This window comes from Coccinella septempunctata, chromosome 4 (genome assembly GCF_907165205.1).
Source record: "Coccinella septempunctata chromosome 4, icCocSept1.1, whole genome shotgun sequence".
NCBI classification, from domain to species: Eukaryota; Metazoa; Arthropoda; class Insecta; order Coleoptera; family Coccinellidae; genus Coccinella; species Coccinella septempunctata.
Genome location: NC_058192.1, coordinates 32,311,114 through 32,335,996, shown reverse-complemented (window position 1 = coordinate 32,335,996; position 24,883 = coordinate 32,311,114). Strand labels below are relative to the sequence as shown.

General features: G+C 39.2%; 2 protein-coding genes across 2 annotated transcripts in view; one reads left to right on the top strand and one right to left on the bottom strand.

The window, feature by feature from the left end:
- LOC123311362 overlaps positions 1–24,883 on the bottom strand; it is a 1,278,848-nt gene that overhangs the window by 13,805 nt on the left and 1,240,160 nt on the right. The window lies entirely within an intron of this gene.
- On the top strand, positions 15,856–16,395 carry LOC123311374. Its single transcript, XM_044895284.1, has 2 exons — positions 15,856–16,162; positions 16,216–16,395. The coding sequence occupies exons 1-2, from the start codon at positions 15,871–15,873 to the stop codon at positions 16,224–16,226; spliced, it is 303 nt and encodes a 100-aa protein (XP_044751219.1). The 5' UTR covers positions 15,856–15,870; the 3' UTR covers positions 16,227–16,395.

Genomic DNA, 24,883 nt, shown 5'->3' with positions numbered 1-24,883 from the left:
TAAAAAGAACATCATGAAAATGGACACCCCAACAACGTGCAGAGCGTGCCATAGTCAACAAGAAACGATTATGCACATTCTTTCCGCCTGCAGAGTCCATGCTCCATCGGGGTATATAGAGAGACACAACGCGGCACTCCGAGTTCTCTACTTCCATCTGAGGGCGGCATATGAGATAGACAAAGAACCGGTGCTACCATATGTGCCTCTGGAGATTGAAGCGGTGGTCCAGAACGAGAAAGCTCGAATATACTGGAACTATCCTGTCTCAACAACACGGCAGATCAATGCAATAAAGCCAGACATACTTCTTTTGGACAAAGAGCTGAAGGAATTGTTCGTCGTGGAATTCTCATCCCCTGCAGAAAACAACATGGTGATGAAGGAAGAGCAGAAAAGGCAAAAATACAAAGATCTTGTTTTCGAGCTTGGAACTATGTACCCGGGTCATAAAGTTAGGATGGTTGTACTGATCATAGGATGTCTCGGAGGAATGAGAGCCAACTACGTGGAAGAATTGAAGATTATTCCGGCCTGCAGATCTTGGGCCGAGATACTAGCGCACAGAATGCAGAAGGCAGTGTTGCTTGGGTCACTGCATATCATCAGATCCCATGAACTCTAGATGCCACTTGCAGCTCATCTCTTTTGTTAAGGGACGCTGCAAGGGCCGGACGAAGAACTTCTCCGTCGAAAGTGTGAGGGGTTTTTAGTGAGTAGCCAAACAAGATCTCGGAGTCTCACACTACCTAGAGTGCGGACCCTCTGGGTGCCCATAAAGGGTTTTCCCCTCACACGAAGGAAAAAAAAAAAAAAAAAAAAAAAAAAAAAAAAAAAATAATAATATTTATTTCCATAATCAAACAATATTGAAAAGAAAAAACGTCAATATAAGAAGCAACTGAACAAATATAAAACGCTCAGATTTGAAATTTATGATTTAGGTACTCCTTCACATCGTACGGTTCCAATTCTATCAACAATTTCTTGATTCTAGTCTTAAACTTATTAGCATCGAGAATTTGATAATTCCTCGGAAGTTTATCAAATAGTTTTAGGCACATATATTCCACATTCTTTTGTGTCAAAGTGAGCGAACACTTGGGAAAGAGAAACGGATGAATGCGCCTTGTTCTATTGCCGTTCTCATACTCCCTGAATAGATTATAATTGCTTTTCAAAAAAATCAAGCATCTAAAAATGTATGTCCCAGCAGTTGTGAGTATACCTTGACTCTTAAAATGTCCTCGACAAGATGTCCTCGCTGTTAGACCAAGCATAGCTCTGATAGCCTTTTTCTGGACCAAAAAGATTTTCCAAACATCCGAACCATTACCCCATGCCAAAATTCCATAGGACATGACCGAATGAAAATTAGAAAAATATACTGTCCTCAGCAACTCAGAGTCAGACTGCAGTGCCAAGACACGGAGTGTGTAGAGAACAGAGTTCAATCTACTCTGCAATGATCTTATATGTTCAGACCAATTAAGTTGATGATCGATAATCACACCCAGGAAACTAGTACTGGTGGAGATCTTGACAATTTGTCCAGAGAGAACAATATCTTCAGGAATATGAACTCTTGAATGAGAGGTACCGAAAACAACACACTCCGTTTTATTCGAGTTGATTGTAATTCTATTCGAATTACACCAAATCGAAATATCATAAAATCCCCTAGCAGCTATCCCAACAACCTCTGAAATACCAGATGCCGCCACCAGTAGATTAGTATCGTCCACAAACATGACGACTTCCCCCTCAGATTGAACTTCGAAATCTGCAAAGAGATCTCCCAGATAAATAATTTCTTCATTTGCAGGTCTGCTATCAATAGCCAAAATACTCTCAACAGCTAGAGATTCTTCCTCCACCAAAATATTTTCTGGCAGGTCATTGATATATATTAAGAACAGAAATGGACCGAAAATACCCCCCTGAGGCACACCCACCAAAACTTCTGAATCTAACGAAACATACTCTACACCCTGGATCACCAGAGAAACCCTCTGTCGACGATTGCGCAAATAGCTCCTCATAAAATCCAACTGTTTATCTCTAATCCCATAAAGGAACAGTTTTCTTAGTAGATCTTCATGCACGACGCAATCAAATGCCTTAGAGAAATCTATGAAAAGACCAGGAACATCACCACCCTCCAGGGCCCGAAGAACAGAGCGGATCATCTGATAGATTGCAGTCTCAGTACTCTTAGATCTTAGGTATCCGTGTTGACACTTAGAGAATATTCGATGTTTGTTGAAAAAACTTAGGAGCCTATTAACAATCACCTTTTCAAAGACCTTAGAGACAGATGTCAACAAACTGATTGGTCGATAATTACCGAGCACTTCTATACTCCCCTTCTTAAAAAGAGGTTTAACTACAGCAATTTTCAAAGAATTAGGAAAAATGCCTTCTTTGAAAGATGTATAAATAATATAGGCCAATGGTTCAGCAAACAATTTAATAGATTTCTTGATAACCGTCATTGGTATACCATCATATCCGAATGAACTCTTATTCTTCATTTTATTCACCGTACGAATAACCTCATCAGCTGTAATTTCAAAAAGGAAAAATTTATATAATATGTATATATGTATATAATATTATATATTATAACAGTTATAACGTAAATTATATACACAATTTTTTTAAAAAATCTCCAAAACTAGATCTGATAGACAAAATCTGAGAACTTTTTTACATTCTGCATCCAAAAATTACTCAGGAACAGTTAAAAAATCGCAAGCACCAAAATGTGTGTTGGCCTGTGTAATGTAAATAATTGCTCAATAGTTTGTTTGACTGTAAATATAATTGTTACGAGTTAAATTAACCGTCTTTCATTATCCTTGCAATACGATCTCTACCAAGTTACATTTCTAGACTCCGCAATTCTGCGTAACCAGTGACAAGGTAGCTCACTGTTCTTCTTTAAGCGAGCGAAGATATTATTCTAATCTTGCGTTCGCAACAAATGGTCCTTCGGGCCGGATCTAGAATTGTGACTTAGGAAGAATTTGCAAGATTACAAATTGTGATTTCTAGGTGATTACCTCTTTCGTGTCTTTCTTCTTTCTGCTTGTTTGTATTTGATTGCATGTAATTCTATGTTCTTATCTTCATCGAAAATGGAAGATGTATCTTATAACAATTTGAAATCCAAACGTACCATATTCAAGTCTAAAATAACTAGAGTTAGCAATTGGGTTGAACTAAATTTACAGACAGAATTGAATCCCAAGGTTTTTAAGCGATATCTTGAATCATTAGAGTCTGCCTTTAATAATTATGAAGGTGTTCAAAATGCAATTGAACTCCTACCAGATTCTGAAAATTTCGATGACGAAAATCGTGTAGAGATAGAAACAAAATTCCAAAATATTGCTGGAAAAATTGAACTTCAAATCGAAAAAATGTCTAGCCTAATCAGTAAATCTACTCCTCTAGGAAATTTAAAATCTCTCCCTCAGGGCCATTGTAATGTAAATTTACCCCAAATTAATATAAAACCGTTTAAAGGCGATGCTTCTGAATGGACTTCGTTTTTGCAGTTATTCGAAACTTTAATTGTTGATAATTCTTCTCTTTCTGAAATTCAAAGATTTGTTTATTTAAGAATGTCATTGCGAGATGAGCCACTCAAGCTTATTGAGGGCTTAGCGGTAACTCATGAGAATTTTAAGATTGCTTTAGAAATTCCGAAAAAAAGGTACGAAAATAAATAAACTGTTATCAATGCTCATTTTAATTCATTGTTGGAAACAACACATATGTCCAAATGTAATGCTTCGAATTTAAGAGAATTTGTCACAAATTGTAAAAGAAACTGGGATTCTTTACATAATCTAGGATATTCGGACTCAGAATTATTAGAATTCTTTTTGATCTATGTGTTGGGCAAAAAGATTGATTTTAATACACGAAGAGCATTCAAATCTGAAAGGGATATGGACCAACTCCCGTCATTGAATCAGTTTTTTGAATTCATTGAGAAAAGATGTTTAGTTTTTGAAAATTTAAGTAGCACTGAGACAATACCAGTTTATAAAAATCCGGAATCTCAAATGAAAGCGTCTCTTCATGTTTCAAACAGTCAAGTTACTTCAAATTCACCGCCTTGTTCATTTTGTAATGACCATTTTCACAGAATTTATGCTTGCAATAAGTTCAAAGGTATACCTCTTTCTGAAAGGAGGCAGTTCTTTAACTCCAAACAACTCTGCTTCAACTGTCTTGGTAAGGGTCATCAAATTTCGCAATGTAGTTCTAAAAGATGTTGCACCGTGTGTTCAAAAAAACATCACTCTCTTCTTCACCACAGTCAGGGCCCACTGTCTACGAACTCCCAAAATACCTCTCCAACAGAGCGTTATGTCGAAGCAACAAGTCCATCTCGACACAATGCTGGTGCTGGACCTCTGTCCCAGTTCGCATCTGGATCTCAACCTAAAGGTCAATCAAGAGCATTGCAGCAAGGCAGCAGTAGTTCTCAAGATTCTCATTCATTTTCAGGTGTTTCTACAAGAAAAAATCACGTCCTTCTGGCCACTGCTTGTGTTTTCTTATACAACTCGCAAGGTCATAAAATCAAGGCCAAGGCCATTCTGGATAACGGGTCCCAAAATTCCTTTGTTACTGACGGTTTAATCGAGAAATTAGGTTATGTGCCTTACAACCACTCTCCCATAGTTTCAGGAATTGGGTTGACTAATAGTCATTCAACCAAAATGATTGATCTTACCTTCTTTTCTAATGTTCATTCACACCAGAAGTTTAGAGCAACCTGCGCACTTCTTCCGACAATAACATGTCAACTCCCACAGTTCAAGGTAAATGTTTCTCAGTGGAATATCCCCAGTGAGTTGCCACTGGCAGATCCTACGTTCACCCAACCATCTGACATCGATATACTCATAGGTGCAGATGTATACTACAAGATTTTGTCTCAAGGTATCATTCCTTTGGGGAGGAATCTTCCCTCTCTTATCAACACACATTTGGGATGGGTGATTGGAGGTTCTTTTCCCACCCACCAAAAAGGAAAAATGCAGCAGCACTCATTTCTGAGCGTAAATCTTCCAGCAGAGAATGTGCATCCCAGAATTTCCCTACTGATTCAGACAGCAGCGGAGGATGAATTAGAACAACAAGTCTCTAGGTTTTGGGAACTGGAAGAAGTCGCCAAGGCAGAATCCCTCTCTCCAGATGATGAAGCAGCTGAAAGTTTGTTCTTACAAACTACAAAGGTTTTGAAGGATGGCAGGTTTCAAGTTAACCTACCACTAAAATCTCAGAGCGAGAACCTCAAGTTAGGTGATTCTTTCGCTATCGCTCGGAGAAGGTTCCCAATAAACACACACACGTGTATTGGCGAATCCAAAAATCTAGACGCCCTCTGCCGACTGAATTACGAAACTACTTTGTCAGTACTGCAAAGTCAAAACAAGTTTAGTTCCTTATGTTTTTTCTTATCTCACGTTGTCCAACAAAGTATTATAATTATTATTTGGAGAAGTTATATTGGGATTATTGTCTGGGTTTCTGAATAGAGATATCGACTCCAAAAAAATATTGGAAAAGGTATTTATACCAGTGCTTTCAACTGGCAGGATTTAGGTTAAACGATTTTTTTTTGTGAGAGTTTTCTGCTAAATTCAATTGACGATTTAGAAATACAATTTCATAATTTTCATCCAAATGAATGCTTTTTCCCATCTGTAGAACTTGTTCCATGAGCTGAATCATATTTATGTCTCTTGAGATTTCAGTATGAGGAATACGTATATCATAACATGGAATTTAAATACTTTAAATAGAAACTTCACAAACTCAGTATATGCTGCCTCAACATTATTAGCTAGGTTTAATTCAAGAAAGAATCTGTGGAACAATAGGATTTTGTGTCTAGGTACAGTGGATCACCAATATCATCGCTCGATTTTATTCCACAATTCATCCTTTTCAAATGAAATATTTCCAAAGAATGTTGATCTTTCTTTACGAAACTAAATCAATCAATTCACTTCCGATAAATATCTTTCTATTTCTATTTTCTATTTTTCTATTTTTCTAGAAAAACTCTATTAGGCCATACAAATTTCGAAAAGAGTACTGACAAACGTCAAAGTTTGTTTTCATTTCGCAGCGCCCTCAACGGTAATTGGATTCGCGAATTATACGTTTATATGTGGTGGGGGGCGTTGATTCAAGGTTACTCGTTGAATTTTGTAACGTTATTTCGAAACCTAAATTCCACCATAGGTTGATTTCACATATAATCAACGTTTATGATCAACCTGGTTACTGAATCCACTAACATGAAACGTTGTTATTTTAGTGCAACCTCAACGTGTATTCAATAGGAAGTGAGAAACATTGAATTAACGTTGAATACGGTACCATTCAACAACTCGTTACTGTAGTCACCAATATGTAACGTTTCTTTAGCGTACTTCCCCAACGTATATTCAATAGGAAATAAATAACATTACATCAACGTTGTATACGAAATCATTCAACAACTCGTTACTGTAGTCACCAATATGTAACGTTTCTTTAGCGTACTTCCTCAACGTATATTCAATGGGAAATAAATAAGATTACATCAACGTCTCGGCAGTGGTCTCGGTGGCAGCGATATAGGGTAGGACGCCAGAGGTAGCAGGTTCGAATCCCGGCGGTGATGGATGTTTGCGGTTGTCTCGATGAACCTAGTGTGGGAAGAGATATGTTGGCTAATGGGAACTATTACAAGACTAGTGGATGCTGGGCAGAAAAAAAAATATTTATTTTAGAATCAACATTTGAATTTCATATTGTAGCAACGTTATTTCAATCGAATGGCAACGTTATATTCTCGTAGAATTTCCATTCCAAAAAGATCGTCCGCTACGTTACTGTACCACTAGAACGAAACGTATTTCCTAACGACATTTTGCCGGTTTCTCAACGTAGCGTTACTTGAGGAACTCAACGTTACTTCCACGTATCTGTGTTTATTGGGTTTGACAATCTAGAAAAAAGGTTCATCCGGGATCCTTTGTATTATGCAGAGTACAAAAAATTCGTTGATGAATATGTTTCCCTCGGGCATGGCAAGGTCGTCCCCCTGTCCCTGACAAATGAATATTTATGACTTTAGCCTTGCGGCTTTCACACTCCTCTCCAGAGGAAAATTCACTTATCCCAGATATCTCAGATATCAAAAGGATTAAGCTCTGTTGGAGCCCTTTCCAGGTTTTCGGGCTCGTGGTGGTGGTCGGGTCCGGGTCGCTCCTCGCCTCCCTGCTGTAGGTTGGATTCCTGCTCCACCCGCACTTCCTGTCGGAGCAGACGGTGTTCCTCTGAATTTCCCATGTACTTGCGTACAGTTCTCGCCGTTCCCAGCAGTACCGCCTTCTGCATGACTTTATAGATATTTTCGTCCAACTGAAGCTTCCTCAAGTTCTCTAGCAGTTTCTTCGGTATCAGGCCTGTAGATGATATGACAATAGGGATGGTCTTGATATCTTTCAGCTTCCACTGTCTCCTGGTTTGTTCCTCGAGATCTCTGTACTTTGAAATTTTTTCAGTGTGCCTATCTAGAAGACTGTTATTATTTGGAATCGCCACATCGATGAATAGTGCTATGTCCTCATCCTTATTGAGCAATATGAGGTCTGGTCTATTGTGGGTTATTTTCCGGTCTGTGAGAACCGTGCGATCCCAGTAGAGCTTGTGATGTTCATTTTCCAATACAGCATCTGGATGGTAATTGTAATAAGGAACCTTTTTCGAACTCAGAAGTTGGTGTTTCAGTGCCAATTCTTGGTGAAGAATCTTGGCAACGGCATCATGTCTATTTTTGTACTCCGTGCCCGCGAACTTCTGACATCCCCCGGTGATGTGCGGGATAGTTTCATGTGTCGCACAGCCATAACGACAGCTATCGTCCGCCACTGAGGCATCCTTGGCGATGTATGTCATGTAATTTCTTGTTGGAATCACCTGATCCTGGATGGCGAGCATGAAGCCCTCTGTCTCAGGAAACAACCTTCCGGAAGTCAGCCAGTAGTTCGACGCAGATATGTCGACGTAATCATGGTTGACCTCATTCTGGTGCCTCCCATGCAGAGGTTTGCCAATCAGTTTCTGCATTTTACTTTCTGCAGAGTGTTCGACGGTTTCCAAGTGATCCTGGTGTAGCTTTAACGGTGTGGAAGTATCAGCAACACAAACTACTCGATGGAGTTCTGACGAAGCTGCCTTGCTCAAGAAATATTTTCGAAGTAGCTCTGTCCGTTCTATTGAGCTTTTGGGGTGATGTTTATTGTGTTTAGTCAGCATCGTACGTATTTTTCTCTGTAAAGCTGCTAAATCGGTGGTCGTCCAAGAGATAATACCAAATGAATAGCTCAGTGCCGAGCAAGCGTAGGTGTTAATCGCTTTTATCAGGTTCTTGCTGTTAAGACCAGTTCTCATTATCCTTCTCAATCTTCGGGTAAACTCCTCCGTTAATTCTTTCTTCATCTGGGTTTGATTGATTTTTCTTGCCTGTTTCATGCCTAGATACTTGTATGTGTCTCCTTCCTTCAATGCTTCAATTTCTGCACCTTCCTTGAGTTTGAACGTACCATCTTCCATTTTCCCTCTCGTTATGTTTACCAGTCGGCATTTTTCTAGTCCAAACTTCATTTTGATGTCTTCCGAGAATCCTTCCACCATTTTCAGCATCAGTTGCATTTGTTTTTTGGTAGATGCGAAGAGTTTCAAATCGTCCATGTAATTCCATGGGATTCAGGGCCATGCAGAACCACAGAGGGCTCAGCGAGTCTCCTTGGAAAATTCCGCGTCTTATTGGAATAGGTCCTGTTGTAATGGAGCAATCTGCTGCTTTCATTTGAAGACTAGTACGCCAGATTGACATGGCGTTTTTAAGGAACTTAACAATATTGGGATCCACCTTGTAAATCTTCAAGATCGTCAAGAGCCATTCGTGAGGTATAGAATCGAATGCTTTTTGGTAGTCTATGTACGCAGCGTAAAGATTCCTTCGCTTGGAGAACGCTTGATTGCAGATAACTGAATCTATTATTAGTTGTTCTTTGCACCCTCGGCTGTCTTTGGTGCATCCTTTCTGTTGCATGGCGATGATGTTATTCCTTTCGCAATGGTTGTAAATTCGGTTCGAAATGCACGATGTGATTAATTTGTACATCGTTGGAAGACATGTGATTGGTCGGTACTTGGATGGGTCTTCTGTATTCCTTTGGTCTTTAGGTAACAGGTATGTTGTGCCATGTGTAAGGAATACTGGCATTCTTTCAGGATTTTCAATGACATCATTTATTGCGGAGGTCAATTTGTCATGCATGATCCAAAGTTTCTTGATCCAGAAGTTCTGTAATCCATCAGGCCCAGGTGCTTTCCAGTTTTGCAGTCCTCTGATAGCTGATTTTACTTCTTCAATTGTGATCATGTCATGCTGCATCGGCTCATATTTTATAGCTTCAGATTTTTCATCTTCAATCCATCCGGTATTTCCATTGAACTGAGGTTTCGTTGATAATTGTTCGGTCCAGAATTGTTCAATGGCTTCCTTTGGTGGTAACTTTCCATTTTCTCCATCCGACGATGTGAGTGACCGGTAGAAAGATTCTTCGGACTTTTCGAATGAATTATTGTCTCTTTTCCGGCTATAATTGCTTTTATATCTCCTCAGGCGTTCTGCATACAGACTTAATTTTTGCTTCAGAGTGTCAAGGCAATGGTGTGCTGTAGCATTCTCCGTCTCTCGTTCGGTGTGTGTTCTGTTTCTATCGATGATTTCTTTGGCAGCTTTCACAACCTTCCTTCCGCGATTCCCGTTCAAGTACTCCGTCAGTCGTCCAATGTCTCTTCTTAGCCTTTCTGTTTTGTGTTGAAGACGTTTCTGCCATGCTGGCGCGTGTAATTTGTGTAATTTTGGACCATCGTTGTTCGTTCGGCGAATTTTTGCCCCCATGGTTTTCGCTGTCGTTAGCGCTGCACAGTGAAAAACTAGATGCAGATATTCCAATGAACTTCCGTTCTGTAGGTATTCAGGTAAAACGTCCTTATTCAAGATGTCGATTATAAGTGACAGTTTCTTGGATGTATTGAGTCGTGGAGGTGCTACTCGATGAAGAGGATCTGTTCCTTCCAGTTCGGCAAAGTATCTCCTCATGTCAGAGTCAACTTGTCGGTGGAGCTCTTCCCTATCGTCCTGGTGTTCAGGCTCACTTTCGTTGCAAGATGGACTTTCAGTATCAGTTTCTTCTGCCTGTTGTTGCCCCGGCATGTGAATTTCATCAGAGGTGTTGGTGTTATTCTCTATTGTAGGCGGACGCTGAAGTTCTCGTTTGATTGCGTCGATTCGGGCCGTAGGTATTAGTTCATTTCTCAGAATTACGCGGTACTGGTCTGCCACTCGTTGTTCAGTGACATTGAGATTTGAGTAGGCGTTGCAGAATTCCTCATGGAGCCTTTTTCTATAGTTGTTCGTGTTCTGCCCTAGTCCCGTGATGGAGTTATATATGCGCACAATAGTTTCATTCATGGACGTTGTCCACTTCATGCGCTTTCTAACTAACCCCGCTTGGGTGAGCACTGTTATTATTATTATTATTATTATTAAACCAGGTTACAGAGTTGAGGTACAATAACCTATAAACTCTAACTTAAAAGTAATGAAAAAAAAAACACAACTGTAAAAAAATAGAAACAAGTGAAGTAAGATTAAAATCAAAAAGGAAGGTCATTTAGAAATCAAATAATAGGAACACGGAATCAACATAACGCCAAATGAACAATAACATTGCAACAAGCAAGCCGAACAAATTATGCAGCCCTGTTCGATAGCCAGGTGTCAAGTCTATTCTTGAACGCATTGACCGATACAGCATCCACAATCTCGCCAGGCAGGCTGTTCCAATGGTTGAACACACGGTTGCACAGGAAGTTTTCACGGCATCTGGTTCGGAAGACCTCTCGATTCAGCTTGTATCGATGTCCACGGAGTTGATTCGTGTTCAGCTCATACAGGTGGGACATATCGACGCCGAACAAGCCGTGCAATGCTCGATATGTAGCTATCAGGTCTCCCCTTGAACGACGATCGGCGAAAGTAGGAAGACCCATCAACTGTAGCCGTTCCTGATAACTAGGAAGATTCACTCCAAAGGGAATACGTGTGACACGACGCTGCAGATTTTCCAATACTGTAGCGTCCCCCACCAACCACGGATGCCAAACCGGACCGGCAATCTCAAGTATTGGTCGAATATACGTTTTGTATAATTTGGAGATATGCGCCACACCATTACCACGAAAAGCGTTCTGGACGATATGTATAAGACGCTTTGCCTTATTAGTTATGTGTAATACATGTTCAGTCCACGATAGATCACTAGATATCACCACACCCAGATCCACGTGAGATGAACATCCGAGGATTTCAACACCATCAACGTAATACTTCAGTTTTGGATTGTTATTACCTAAATGTAGAATTCGACATTTCGAAGGGTTCAGTGGAATCAACCATTTGGCGCACCAACAAACGACCTTGTCCAAGTCCTCCTGCAAGGTTTCATAGTTGTTAAGGGGGCAATTGAAAAACTTAATATCATCTGCAAATGAAGCACTTTCCGACTTAAATTCATCAGCCAAATCACTCACATACACTAAAAAGAGCAAGGGCCCCAGAACCGAGCCTTGAGGAACGCCACTGAGCACGCATCGAGGTTCCGATCTAGCAGCACCAACCCTGACCTCAAACGACCTGTCAGTCGGATAGTCCTGAATCCATTTCAAGAGCAATCCTCGAATTCCGAAGTTGTCCAGCTTGTATAAAAGCCTATTTATTGGAACTCTGTCGAAAGCCTTCGAAAAATCTAGATAGACCACATCTACAGGAAGTTTTTTATCCAAGGAAAGGGTCCATTTGTTGAGGCAGCTGAGAAGGCATGTGACAATAGATCTTCCATTGATGAAACCATGCTGGGTGTCAGGTATGATGTTATGATCCAGAAAAAAAGTTAGCATTTTGTCGTATATCAACCTTTCCAGTATCTTACACAGAATAGAAGTGAGGCTTATAGGTCTAAAGTTGTTCGGATTTTGTTAATCGCCTTTTTTATGAATGGGTGTTACCAGTGCACTCTTCCATGATAGTGGCAGCATACCAGACTTCAACGATATAGAAAAAATGTTGGATATGGGTAGACTAAGAGTGTGAGAACATTCTTTGAGCAACCTAGCAGAAAAACCGTCTGGACCAGGAGACGATGAGACATTCAGTGATTGTAATTTCCTTCAACAGTCAAGGGATCAATGTCAAAACAAGCAAGAGAAGAGTCGTTGCGAGGAGAAGTCGTAGAAGGTAGTGGTGTGTCTGGTTCAGACGTGAATGCCATTGCGAAGGTGTTGGCCAAAATTTCAGCTGAAGATTTGTGGTCATCTGCAACCACACCATCAGTGTTTTTGACAAGAGGCAGAGAAGGTAAGATATTGAAAATTCGGCGTGTGTATTTAAACAACTTCTTTTTGTCCTTCGAGGTAGCTAGATCATTCTCAAATTTGGACTTGGCTTCACGTAATCTGTTAGAAAGGTTATTGGAGAACACTCTATGCCTCTGAAAGTCACAAGTCTGCCTGCTGCGAACATATCTCTGCCATAATGATTTCTTGAACTTAATCATTCCAAAAAAGTGGTTGTCAATCCAAGGTTTACTACTATTAATCCTTGTGGTTCGTGTGGAAGTGTGATCCTCAACAGTTTTGGTAACATACGCGTGAAATTTATTCCATCTCGACTCAACGTCTCCAGTACCAATTACAGTATCCCAGTCTGTTTTGGAGAATATTTCGTTGATACATTCATATTGTACAATTTTGTAAGTTTTTGTTTCAGATGGCAACTTAGTAGGAAGGAAGAATAGTATTTTTGTTGACAAAACCAAATGATCTGATCTGCCTAGTGGTGGTAGGTATTCTAATTCGGAAACTAAATTAACATCATTTGTCAGGATTAGATCTGGGATTGTTGGCTCTTGATTTGATCGGTAACGAGTGGGTTGATCAACTAGCTGGTGTAAATTGGAGTTGTTCAACATATCGATGAATGGAACTGAAGGAGAATTTGCTGAGGGTGAACGAGATATTGGCCAAGTTATTATGTCGCCGAGATTGAAGTCTCCAGCGAACAAAACATGCTTATGCAGATTAGACAAGTTGATTAGATGTTCACATAGGTATTTGTCATATATGGATGGTCGTGGACGATATATACAGCCAACACATAAGGTGAAGCCAGATGATTCTAGTTTCAGAAAGATATTATCTATGCCAGGGGTTTTCAGTGAATGTTTTGAGATTTTAAAGGAATTCACAATAGAGTTGTGGACATATATACATACTCCTGCATATCCCGGAGTAGTAAGACTGTCGCAACGGTTTAAGGTGTAATCAGGTATATGGGCAATAATATCAGACTTTTCTGGATGTAGCAATGTTTCCGTAATCAGTATAAAAGAGGGCTTATGATATTTGACAAGAAGAAGGAGCTCATTGAACTTCGCAGTTAGAGAAGCTGTGTTGGTATATAATACTGGCCATACATTCAAAGGGATGCTTGTTTTTTGAGGCCGAATTATCGGGTGTTATGGTGGGAACACCTTTGATGTATTTTATGGTGATATTGGCTTCCCCAGCTCGGCGTCTTCTTTCAAGCTCTGCGCGAAGGTCTTGAAGTTGTTTCGTCTGTACAGGGGTTTTATCTTCTGAAAGTGTGTATTTCTTGTATCTAGGATGGCTTGATAGGATCTTCTTATTGCGAAGAATACGAGTCACCGAATTTGGGTTGCTGAACTCAATTTTTATTGGTCTTGGTTGTTCGGGTTTGGATGACCCCACACGGTAAACAGCACTTATATCGGCAGCACTCCTAGCATCAACCCTCTTCACAATCTCCTGCACCAGTGAAACATCGAGACCGGAATCGCCATCTTCGGGAACATGGCGAATAAGAAGGTTGTATGATCTTTTGACACGCAATACCACTTCTTCCGGACAGACAGCAGGATTCGATGGGGCCAACTGACATGCTTGCTTAAGTGTCTTAGATACTTCATCCAGTTGCGATACCCTAGATTTCACCGTAGAAAAATCCCCATTGATATTATTATATGTCTCCTGCAGAGTTGAAATATCAGCTTGACAGATTTTGATTGTGCTAGTATGCTCACTTAATACGTCGCCCTGTAGCTTCAATGTTTCCACACATGCCGCCAGTCGCTCAGAAAGCATTGCCTGGTTTGACTTAATAGCAGCTACATCATTAGCAATACATACAATACATGTCAATATGTCGTCGAACAGGAAGGTTGTGTCGAGCGAGTCTCTTCAAATAATTATTCCCGAATGTCCTTCATGTAATCGAAAAATTATAAAAAACACCACAAAGTGTAATGTTTGTAATAAAGTTTACCATCCCGGTTGTGCCAATAAAGTTAAAAAGTGCTGCGATGAAGATTTTTCATCTTCTACCGATTGCAATTCTGGAAGTACGTGTATGTCTCCGATGTCTGAGAGTATCGTTAAAAATATTTCTAATGAATCTACCCAACAGGAGCTCTTATTGAAAATAATAGCCGAGTTGGAAGCGAAAAATTCCCTACTTATAGAAAACAACTGCCTTTTGAAGTTTAAGATCTCAACGCTTGAAAATGAAATAACGAATAAAAATGCTGTAATCGAAAATCTCAACAAAAAAGTGCAATCAAACAATAAACATAACAAGGCGATTAAATCCTCACATAGACAGTCTGGAGTACAAGAGCTGCTTACTGGCACTGTAACTCACGATCCTCACGGTTCAGTATCTAGTGAAATTCCTTCTATAAACGTTACGGGCGCCGGTACTTCTAGAGCTCCTTCGAGAACAACATTGGAACTAAATAGGCAAGTGGATGGAAATAATTCAGCAGGCGATGTGAAAGCTTTAGTTGAGGAATCATTTATACAGCATGGGAGCACCCAAGTACCTTCAATTAAGCCAAATGAAGAATGGAATATTATAAAAAGATCAGTTAGAAAACGAAATCGAACATTGGTCGTTGGAAGCTGTTCACAGGAGTCATCTGTTCAGGGAGTTGAAAAATTTAGTGTTTTTCATGTGTCAAATTTAAAACCTGACACGACAGAGGAGAATTTAATGAATTTTCTGCAGAAAAAGTTCTCTTCCGTACGTTGTGAGCGAATCACTTCTAAATACCCCGAAGCATATTCGTCGTTCAAGGTAACAATCCCAAGCTCTGAATATGGAAGAGCTTTAGATGGATCTAATTGGCCAAATATGGCAAGCATAAATCGTTTTTTTCATCCGAGAAAAATGAACCGCCCGGCAGACTAAACAATCTAGGAAAACCTAAGTTGAGACTTCTACAAATGAATGCACAATGTATTTCGAACAAAATGGATATCATAGAGTTGCTTATGGCGGAAAAAAATCCGGATATCTTGTGTGTTGCTGAACACTGGTGTAATTCTTTAAGTGTTAAAACAATGTCATTAGCCGGTTACCTGTTAGCAGACTATTATTGTCGCCCCTCTAGAGCTCACGCTGGATCGATGATCTATGTAAGATCCGGAGTGAGGGTGAAAAATTTGTGCGTGACGGTTTTCTCGGAAGAGTTGCACTGTGAAATATGTGGAACTATTGTTGTAACTGATGCAAATCGGGTTGGTGTCATAAGTGTATACAGGCCTTGTTCAGGTAACATCAGGGTATTTCTGAACAGATTAACATATACTCTGGAACACTGCCCACATCTAGTTGATATAATGTTTGTGTGTGGTGATATGAACATTAATTTTTTGAATACTGATTGCATGAATCGTAAGCTTTTCATGGATTTAATTGATTGTTTTGGTCTTAAGATTACTTCTACAGAGCCTACTAGAGTGTTTACTGATGTGAATGGTCACACATCGACTTCTAAGGTTGACTATATTCTGACTAATGCTGAACAGTCTGAGTGCAAGGTGGAAGTTTTTGATGCCTTTATTGGCGACCACAGGACCATTCTGTTGGACTTCACCACTGAACTCGAAACAATGCCTCAATCTGTATCAAAGTTGGTCAGAAACTTGAGTCAGTACAATATCAGTAGTTTTGTTTCGAATATTTCAAATTGTGGATTTCAGGCTCTTTATGAGACTGTTGATGCCGAGAAATGTTTTGAAGTTCTCATTCAGACGATTGTCAGCACATTCGAATCTTGCTGCCCAGTGAAAAGATTTTCTAGTAATAGTAGTCAAGTAAAGAGGTGGATTACTCCTGAAATAACCCTTGCAAAACAGGAACTCATGAATCTCCACTGGTTACACATGAATCTGAAATGTCAATATAGCCATAAGTTGTATAAAACTGCTAAAATGTCCTACAATTCAATGATAAAAACTGCAAAACTCAGATATCATAGTGAGCAAATCAATACATCAGACAACAAGAACAAAACAGTGTGGTCCATAGTGAATGCTCTGACTGGTCGAGCTAAGGAGAGAAATGTATCTATTCAACTTGTTGTTGATGGTTTTCTGCATACCAAAGACAGCGAATTAGCGGAGATTTTTGCTGATTACTTTTCTTCAATCACCGAAGCTGGTCTAAGCTGCTACTATGGTAATTCCTTATCTCTATCTTGCACCACCTCAAGTATAGAAAGCTCGACTTTTTTCTTTCACCCAGTGTTAGATTGTGAGGTAGCTGACATCATAAGATCCTTGAAAAATAATAAGTGTGCAGGATCTGATTCAATTTCCGCTAGAATTTTGAAATTAATAAGTACAAACATATGCCACCATCTTGCACATTGTATCAATATTTCTATTAGTTCAGGCGTTTTTCCTCCTCTCCTCAAGAGATCTCTAGTTATACCTATATATAAAAAAAATGATATTCAAAATATTGCAAATTATAGACCAATTTCAATTTTGAGTGTATTTGCTAAAGTGTTTGAAAGGATTGTGTTTAATAGGATGATGGATTTCCTCGACAAGTATGATATACTTGATACTGCCCAGCATGGGTTTAGACCTGGTCGCTCAACACAAACGGCCGCTGTTACTTTTGTTAATTTTGTATACGAATGTCTCGATAATGGTTTGTGTGTTGCCGGTATGTTTTTTGATCTGTCTAGGGCATTCGACAGCTTGTCCTTTCAGTTCATACTTGACAAATGCTACAATCTGGGGTTTCGGGGCGTATTTTTGGAATGGCTCCGCAGCTATCTGGAAGGTAGAGTCATGTGTGTAAAAGTTCAAGATTCTGTATCAACCGAGCATGAATCAAATCTGGGTGTACCACAAGGATCCGTTCTTGGACCCTTTCTATTTCTGATTTTCATTAACGATCTTCCTGTTAACTTACGTAGGATGCTCGTTAGTTTGTTAACCGTTCGAAATCTGACGAATATTATGAAAGGTTTTTTATTGGGTTTATTCGCTGATGATGCCTCGGTAGCGGTTGCGGCTCCATCGTTGGATGAGCTACGAACTTTATGTGAGACACTATTGGGGTGCTTTGTGGAATGGTGTCACAAAAACAACTTAATTATCAATGTTGAAAAGACCGAGTGTGTACATTTTTCAATTAGGCAGGATGATCGTGAATTCGTCATTCGTTACCTAGATATTGCCGTCCGCTCTAAGGAAAGTACCAAGTTTCTTGGCATCAGTCTGGATAGTGGTTTGAGGTGGTGTACACATGTCGACATGTTGTGCAGGAAATTGAACAGCTCATATTATGCCATAAATAGGATAAGAAAATCTGTTCCCTTAGATTCCCTAATTAACATCTATTATAGCTTGGTTTTTAGTCATTTGAACTATAATATTCTACTCTGGGGAAACTCTTCGGATGCTGGTAGAGCTTTTATTTTGCAAAAACGAATTTTACGCATGATATTTGGTATACCTCCGCGTTCCACATGTAGACCTGTTTTTGTAGAAAATTCTTACATTGTCCTCTATTTACATATTGAGATGTCTTATATATGTGAAAGAGAATGAAGGGGGCGTGGCAAAGCTCTCTAGTTTTCATAACTACAACACAAGAAGTGAGAGAACTTTAAACATCCCCAAACACAAAACAACCAAGTTTGAGAAGTCTCCTATGTATCAGTGTATCAAACTGTACAACCATTTGCCGCGTGTCATTCAGTCTCTGAATTGTAATTCTTTCAAGAAAGCTGTTAAAACATTATTGTTAAAAAAATGTTATTACTCAGTAGATGATTATCTATGCGATGTATTGACAAATTGTTGATTTTTATTGTCTATTTTCTCTTTTTGTTTGACCTGTCCCATACAAGTATGAACTTGTCAGAGGGGATCAATAAATTATTATTATTATTATTATTATTATTATCGAGAATAATTAGTTTGGCTAGAATTTGGTCGAGCTGTGATGAACTGCCAGATGAGGAGCCTGTAGACTTCGACAAAGCTACTGGAGTGTTGCCACCAGAGTTACTCCTTAAAAGCCTCACATTGTTTATGCAGGTTTGGCAGGTGAACTTTCCACTGGAATCTCCGAAGAATTTGATGTCTTGAGGGGTGAGATTAACACATGACCCATGGAAAGAGCAGTTGGCACAGATGATCTTATCCTTAGAGGATACATTCTTCGAGCACGTAGTGCAAATGGGCATTGTTAGAATTCAATAAGTTTCAACTCAGAAATCCGAAAGTGTATGGTAGCCTTTAGTTCGCTCTATCTGCAGATAATCAGCTATCGATTGTTTTGTGACACCGCTACAGATGTTAACAATGAGATATCGATTCTTGATATTTTGATTCAAAAATTAGGAATTGTAGTGAATTGTTAGTGACTTTCCCAGTGACCAAATGTCGATGAAAATAGCTCGATGAAATGTAAATAACTTGTGTAAACACCTGCACAAATTTCACCAGAGAGTATTCACTGTAAACCAGGAATTTTGTAGTTAACAACGGAGCTCTCAGTTTACGTGTTTCACAGTTGAGTTTTTCAAGCAAGAATGAATTGTCACAGCCTAAATATTTTCTTCCCCACCACGCTGTCTTCAAGGAAGATAGTGGGTCCACAAAAGTGCGAGTTGTCTTTGATGGTTCTTGTAAAAGCTCTTCTGGTATTTCCTTGAACGATATACTTCTAACTGGTTATCAAGTACAACCAGATCTCTTCGATATCCTGTGTAGGTTCAGGTCTTACAAATTTGTTCTCACATCGGATATTATAAAAATGTTTAGGCAAATTCAAGTTAATCCTACTCAAAGGTTTCTTCTGAATATTCTTTGGCGTGACAAGCCACAGGAAGAATTGAAGTGTATAGAATTCTCTACTGTGACTTATGGCACAAACTGTGCTTCGTTTCTTGCCACTAGAGTATTGAAGGCCTCCATTCAAAATGCTTCAAGATTTCCCATGGCTGCTGAAGTCCTCAAATACCAAACTTATGTCGATGATGTTCTAGGGGAAACATACGATATTGGGAGAGGCAAGACTAGCAACCCACAGGCTCCACCACCTTACCGTAAACGAGCCTGACAAACTCACTTTCGTGCCCAGTCGTCTGTCGGCCCAATTGGAGGCTGACGAGGTGATGGGCATGAGAACTGATCAAATAATCACAAGAACCAGCACTGAGGGAACATTCGCTTCTCTGATTCCAAGCAGAGACGAATGGCTCCGTCACAAGGATTTCTATTTACAAGGACCTTGCTGGTTTACTGATGGCTCCAGAACCAGTCAGGGATCTGGAGCCGGAGTCTACAGCCGTAGACCGCTGACTAAACTCAGTGCTAGTCTGGGAAAGTCGGCGACAGCTTTTCAGGCAGAAATCTTCGCCATTGATCTGTGCGCAGGCCATTTGCTTGATAGTGGCTGTGCGAGCAGATCAATAAAAATCCTTACGGATAGTCAAGCTGCGATCAAATCTCTCGCGGCTGACAAATGCAACTCGGCACAGGTATTTGAATGCAGATCTAAACTCACCAAATTGGGAAGTTCAAACAGACTGCAACTGATTTGGATACCTGGACACTCTGGTTTCAGTGGCAACGATGTATCGGATGCTCTGGCCAGAGAAGGCGCGACATCATCGCTTATCGGCCCGGAACCCAGTATAGGAATTTCTAATTCCTTAATCAGGGACCGAAACAACAGCTGGATAAGGCAAAAGGTCCTGGAGCACTGGCGCAACCGTCCTGGATTGCGTCACTCGCATAGGGCTATTTCAGTGCCTCCCAGCCCATACACCAGTCGCTGGCTAGAATTTTCTAGAACTAATCTGAGATCCATAATAGCGGTTTTTACAGGACACTGCAGACTCAGAGCCCACCTCAAAAAACTCAGCATCGTCAATGACCCACTCTGCAGACTCTGCTTAGAGGAAGACGAAACAATTGAGCATATCCTCTGTGACTGCCCGGCGGCAGACAGGGTCAGACTTGGAGTTTTCGGCTCTCCGAAGATGATCCTAGAGGAACTCAAGAATCACTCCCCCTCCGACATCATCTCCTTTTTGGGTAGGATGGGACTAGAGGGAGAGATCTAGCTCTTTGAGCATGCTTGTGTGCTACAATAGACCGTTGGTCGCAGTGGCAGGTTTGGGTTTATCCGTCCAACACACCCAGCAATCAGTAATCAGTAAATCAGTAACATACGATATTACGGAATTGGATCAGCTATATTTCCAACTCAATTCTCTTCTTACTTCTCATGGCTTCAAATTGCACAAGTGGTGTTCGAATTCTAGACAGTTTTTGAATAAAATCTCTGAAGAAGTTACAACAGAAAGAGATTTCAACTTGGAAAATGTTTCTAGCAAGGTATTGGGTCTGAAATGGAAACCAGATGCTGACTCGTTTGGTATTTCTATTCCACTAAAATCACTCGTGGCACCAATGACAAAAAGGAAGGTTTTGTCGATATTATCGCAGTGCTATGATCCTCTTGGGCTTCTGTCTCCTCTAATAGTCAGAGGTAAGCTTCTTATACAGAGACTCTGGAGCAGCAAAATAGACTGGGACACTCCTGTCATCGACCAGTCTCTTCTTCAAGATTGGAGCCAGTTCGCTAATGACTTCAATTTATTGAAAAATTTGAATATTCCCAGGTATTTCTTCCTAGGCAAAACTGTGAAACTAATAGAATTTCATGGATTCGTAGATGCCAGCTTGAGGGCTTATGCAGCTTGTGTCTATATTCGGACAGTTTATATAGATAACACGGTCTCGTGTTTCCTGATTTCAGTCCAGAGTAGCCCCCCTCAAAACTGTCACTTTACCCAGACTGGAGCTGTGTGCGATGCTCCTTCTTTCACAGTTGACAGACAAACTGATGAACATATTCAAAACTCGATTTCATGTCGACTCTGTGGTTCTCTGGTCTGACTCTGAAATAGCTCTTAATTGGATAAAATCTCACTCTTCTCGTTGGACTATCTTTGTCGCCAACAGAGTGGCACAAATTCAGGAACTGACTTAAAATTTCACTTGGTGTCATGTTCGATCAGAGAATAATCCTGCTGATCTTCCTTCTCGAGGTGTTCTTATGTCGGACCTCCTCCACATGCAGCTCTGGTGGAATGGTCCAGAGTTTCTTTCGGACTCTGCTTGGAAATATTCAGATATGCCAGAAATCGTGGTTCCGGTAATGGAAGTTTCGGAAGAAAGAAAATTGGTTCTCGTGTCTTCCATCATGTCGTATCAAAACAATTATTGGGACTCCTGGTTTAACAAGTACTCTTCTTTCTCAAGGCTACAAAGAGTGATAGCTTATTGTCTTCGTTTTCATCATAACGTCAGGAGTGATGACAAATGGTATGGCTCTCTTCAAGTACATGAGCTGAATGCAGCTCTCAAACTTGTGGTGAAGGTGCTGCAGCACATTCATTTCCACAAGGAAATCTAAGATTTAAAAAACCAGAAACCTTCTACGATCAGAAGCATCCTATGTTGTTACCTCCTCGCAACTATGTAGTGTCTCTCATGCTTAAACAGAAGCATGAATCTCTAGGTCATGCAGGTGCTCAGAATGTTTTATCTAACAATAAAAACAAATTATCGGGAATTTGGACTTTTATTGTGGATGTTAAATTATCTTAAATCTTCGCCGACGTTTCGGACACAAACTTGTTCCTTTATCAAGACTAAAATGTAACAAAGTATAAATTGCAGAGTTCACCCGGAAGAGCACGAAACAGGTACCCACCTCAAATTTTCATTAATTTAACATATAAGTTTTTGGAAGGATAATCATTAATTTTAAAACTTTGTAATGCATTTGGTGAGTTTTTTCTCTTTCTTTCGGAAGTACGTGAATATGTGAACGGACAACAAAGTTTTAGGTTGGAGCATAGAATAATGTTTTTTTGTTTTTTCTTTTCTCAAGGTTTGTGATTCGGGTAGGCCCCCGAATCCTGCTCTGCCAAGCGCCATCCGCATCAACATGATTGAAACCGTATGATGTAGAAACTAAAAAGTATTTGACAAACAATCCACAAAACAAAATAACACACATAAACAATCAATTGGGCAACAATACAAATACAATGATGTTACATAAATCTTCAAATATAATTTCGACAGATCACAGTTATTCGAGCATTTCAAAGTTTTTTGAATATTAAAAATATATTAAAGCACTACAACCTTCCAAAGATTAAAGGATATTAGTTTTAAATAATTTCATTTTTTTATGAGAAATATAGTCACAATACCATCCACCAACCATTACTCTAAGTTCTACCATTATTATTCATTAGACTATCATAAATTTTGCTGAGGTGTTGAGTATCCTCTCTGAAGTTAACTGTATTGTGTGTTCTGATGTGAATCATTTCACTAATTAACCTTCTGTTGTAATGTTGTTCTACGTCCAATATTGTAACCCCGCCAAAGTCAAATCTGTGTCCTTCTGTGTGAGTGTGTGCCATCAGTGCCGTCTTTTGTGTATTGTCAAATCTCCTTGAGTCAATAGTATGTTGTCTGATTCGTTCTTGTAGAAGTTGTTTTGTTTGTCCTATGTAGCATTTTTGGCAATTAGAGCATTCAATCTTATAGACCAGTTCTGATTGTTTCAAAAGAGGTGTTTTGTCCTTTAATTTGGTGTAAAACAATCTTTTATTATCCATTTTGTTATAGAACGCAGCAGTACAATTGTGTTCTCTAAAAATTTTATTAATTTTATATGACAAAATTGGGTAGAATACTAACTTGGAAAATTTTTTCAATGTGGTCTGTGATGATGATGTTTGTTGGTGTGGTCTGTCTGTATTGTCCTGAGTGTCAGCATTTGTTGTCATATTTGGTCTTCTTGTTTGTCGATAGTTATTGATACATGTTTTTACATAATGTATCGGATAGTTATTACTTGTCAGTATTTTTGTGACCTTTTGGAGATTTTCAAAATGATATTCTTCATTACTCAACACCACTGCTCTGTTTATTAAATTCATTGCAATGTTTTTCTTTTGTGAGGCACTGTGGTTGGAAAAGTAGTTAATACATCTATTTGAATTTATGGGTTTTATGTACCAGTTAGTTTTGAGTTTATTTTTATCTCTGATTATCACTATGTCCAAGAAGGAAATGCTAAAATTTGTTTCTTTTTCTAAGGTAAATACAATGTTTCTGTGAAATGAGTTAAACACGTCGAGAGTTTCTTCGATTTTGTCTTTGGGAACCAAGATTAAGGTGTCGTCAACATATAATTTTAACAGTGGAATTGTAAAATCTAATCATGACACCGCAAAATCAAACAAAGCATGTATTATCAAATTTGCGAAAGTGGTACTTTCTGGTTTTTCTTTTAACAATGTTCATTACAAACAAATTGAAGGTAGAGCAATGGGATCTCCAGAAAGTACCACTTTCGCAAATTTGATAATACATGCTTTGTTTGATTTTGCGGTCTCAAGATTAGATTTTACAATTCCACTGTTAAAATTATATGTTGACGACACCTTAATCTTGGTTCCCAAAGACAAAATCGAAGAAACTCTCGACGTGCTTAACTCATTTCACAGAAACATTGTATTTACCTTAGAAAGAGAATCAAATTTTAGCATTACCTTCTTGGACATAGTAATAATCAGAGATAAAAATGAACTCAAAACTAACTGGTACATAAAACCCATAAATTCAAATAGATGTATTAACTACTTTTCCAACCACAGTGCCTCACAAAAGAAAAACATTGCAATGAATTTAATAAACAGAGCAGTGGTGTTGAGTAATGAAGAATATCATTTTGAAAATCTCCAAAAGGTCACAAAAATACTGACAAGTAATAACTATCCGATACATTATGTAAAAACATGTATCAATAACTATCGACAAACAAGAAGACCAAATATGACAACAAATGCTGACACTCAGGACAATACAGACAGACCACACCAACAAACATCATAATCACAGACCACATTGAAAAAATTTTCCAAGTTAGTATTCTACCCAATTTTGTCATATAAAATTAATAAAATTTTTAGAGAACACAATTGTACTGCTGCGTTCTATAACAAAATGGATAATAAAAGATTGTTTTACACCAAATTAAAGGACAAAACACCTCTTTTGAAACAATCAGAACTGGTCTATAAGATTGAATGCTCTAATTGCCAAAAATGCTACATAGGACAAACAAAACAACTTCTACAAGAACGAATCAGACAACATACTATTGACTCAAGGAGATTTGACAATACACAAAAGACGGCACTGATGGCACACACTCACACAGAAGGACACAGATTTGACTTTGGCGGGGTTACAATATTGGACGTAGAACAACATTACAACAGAAGGTTAATTAGTGAAATGATTC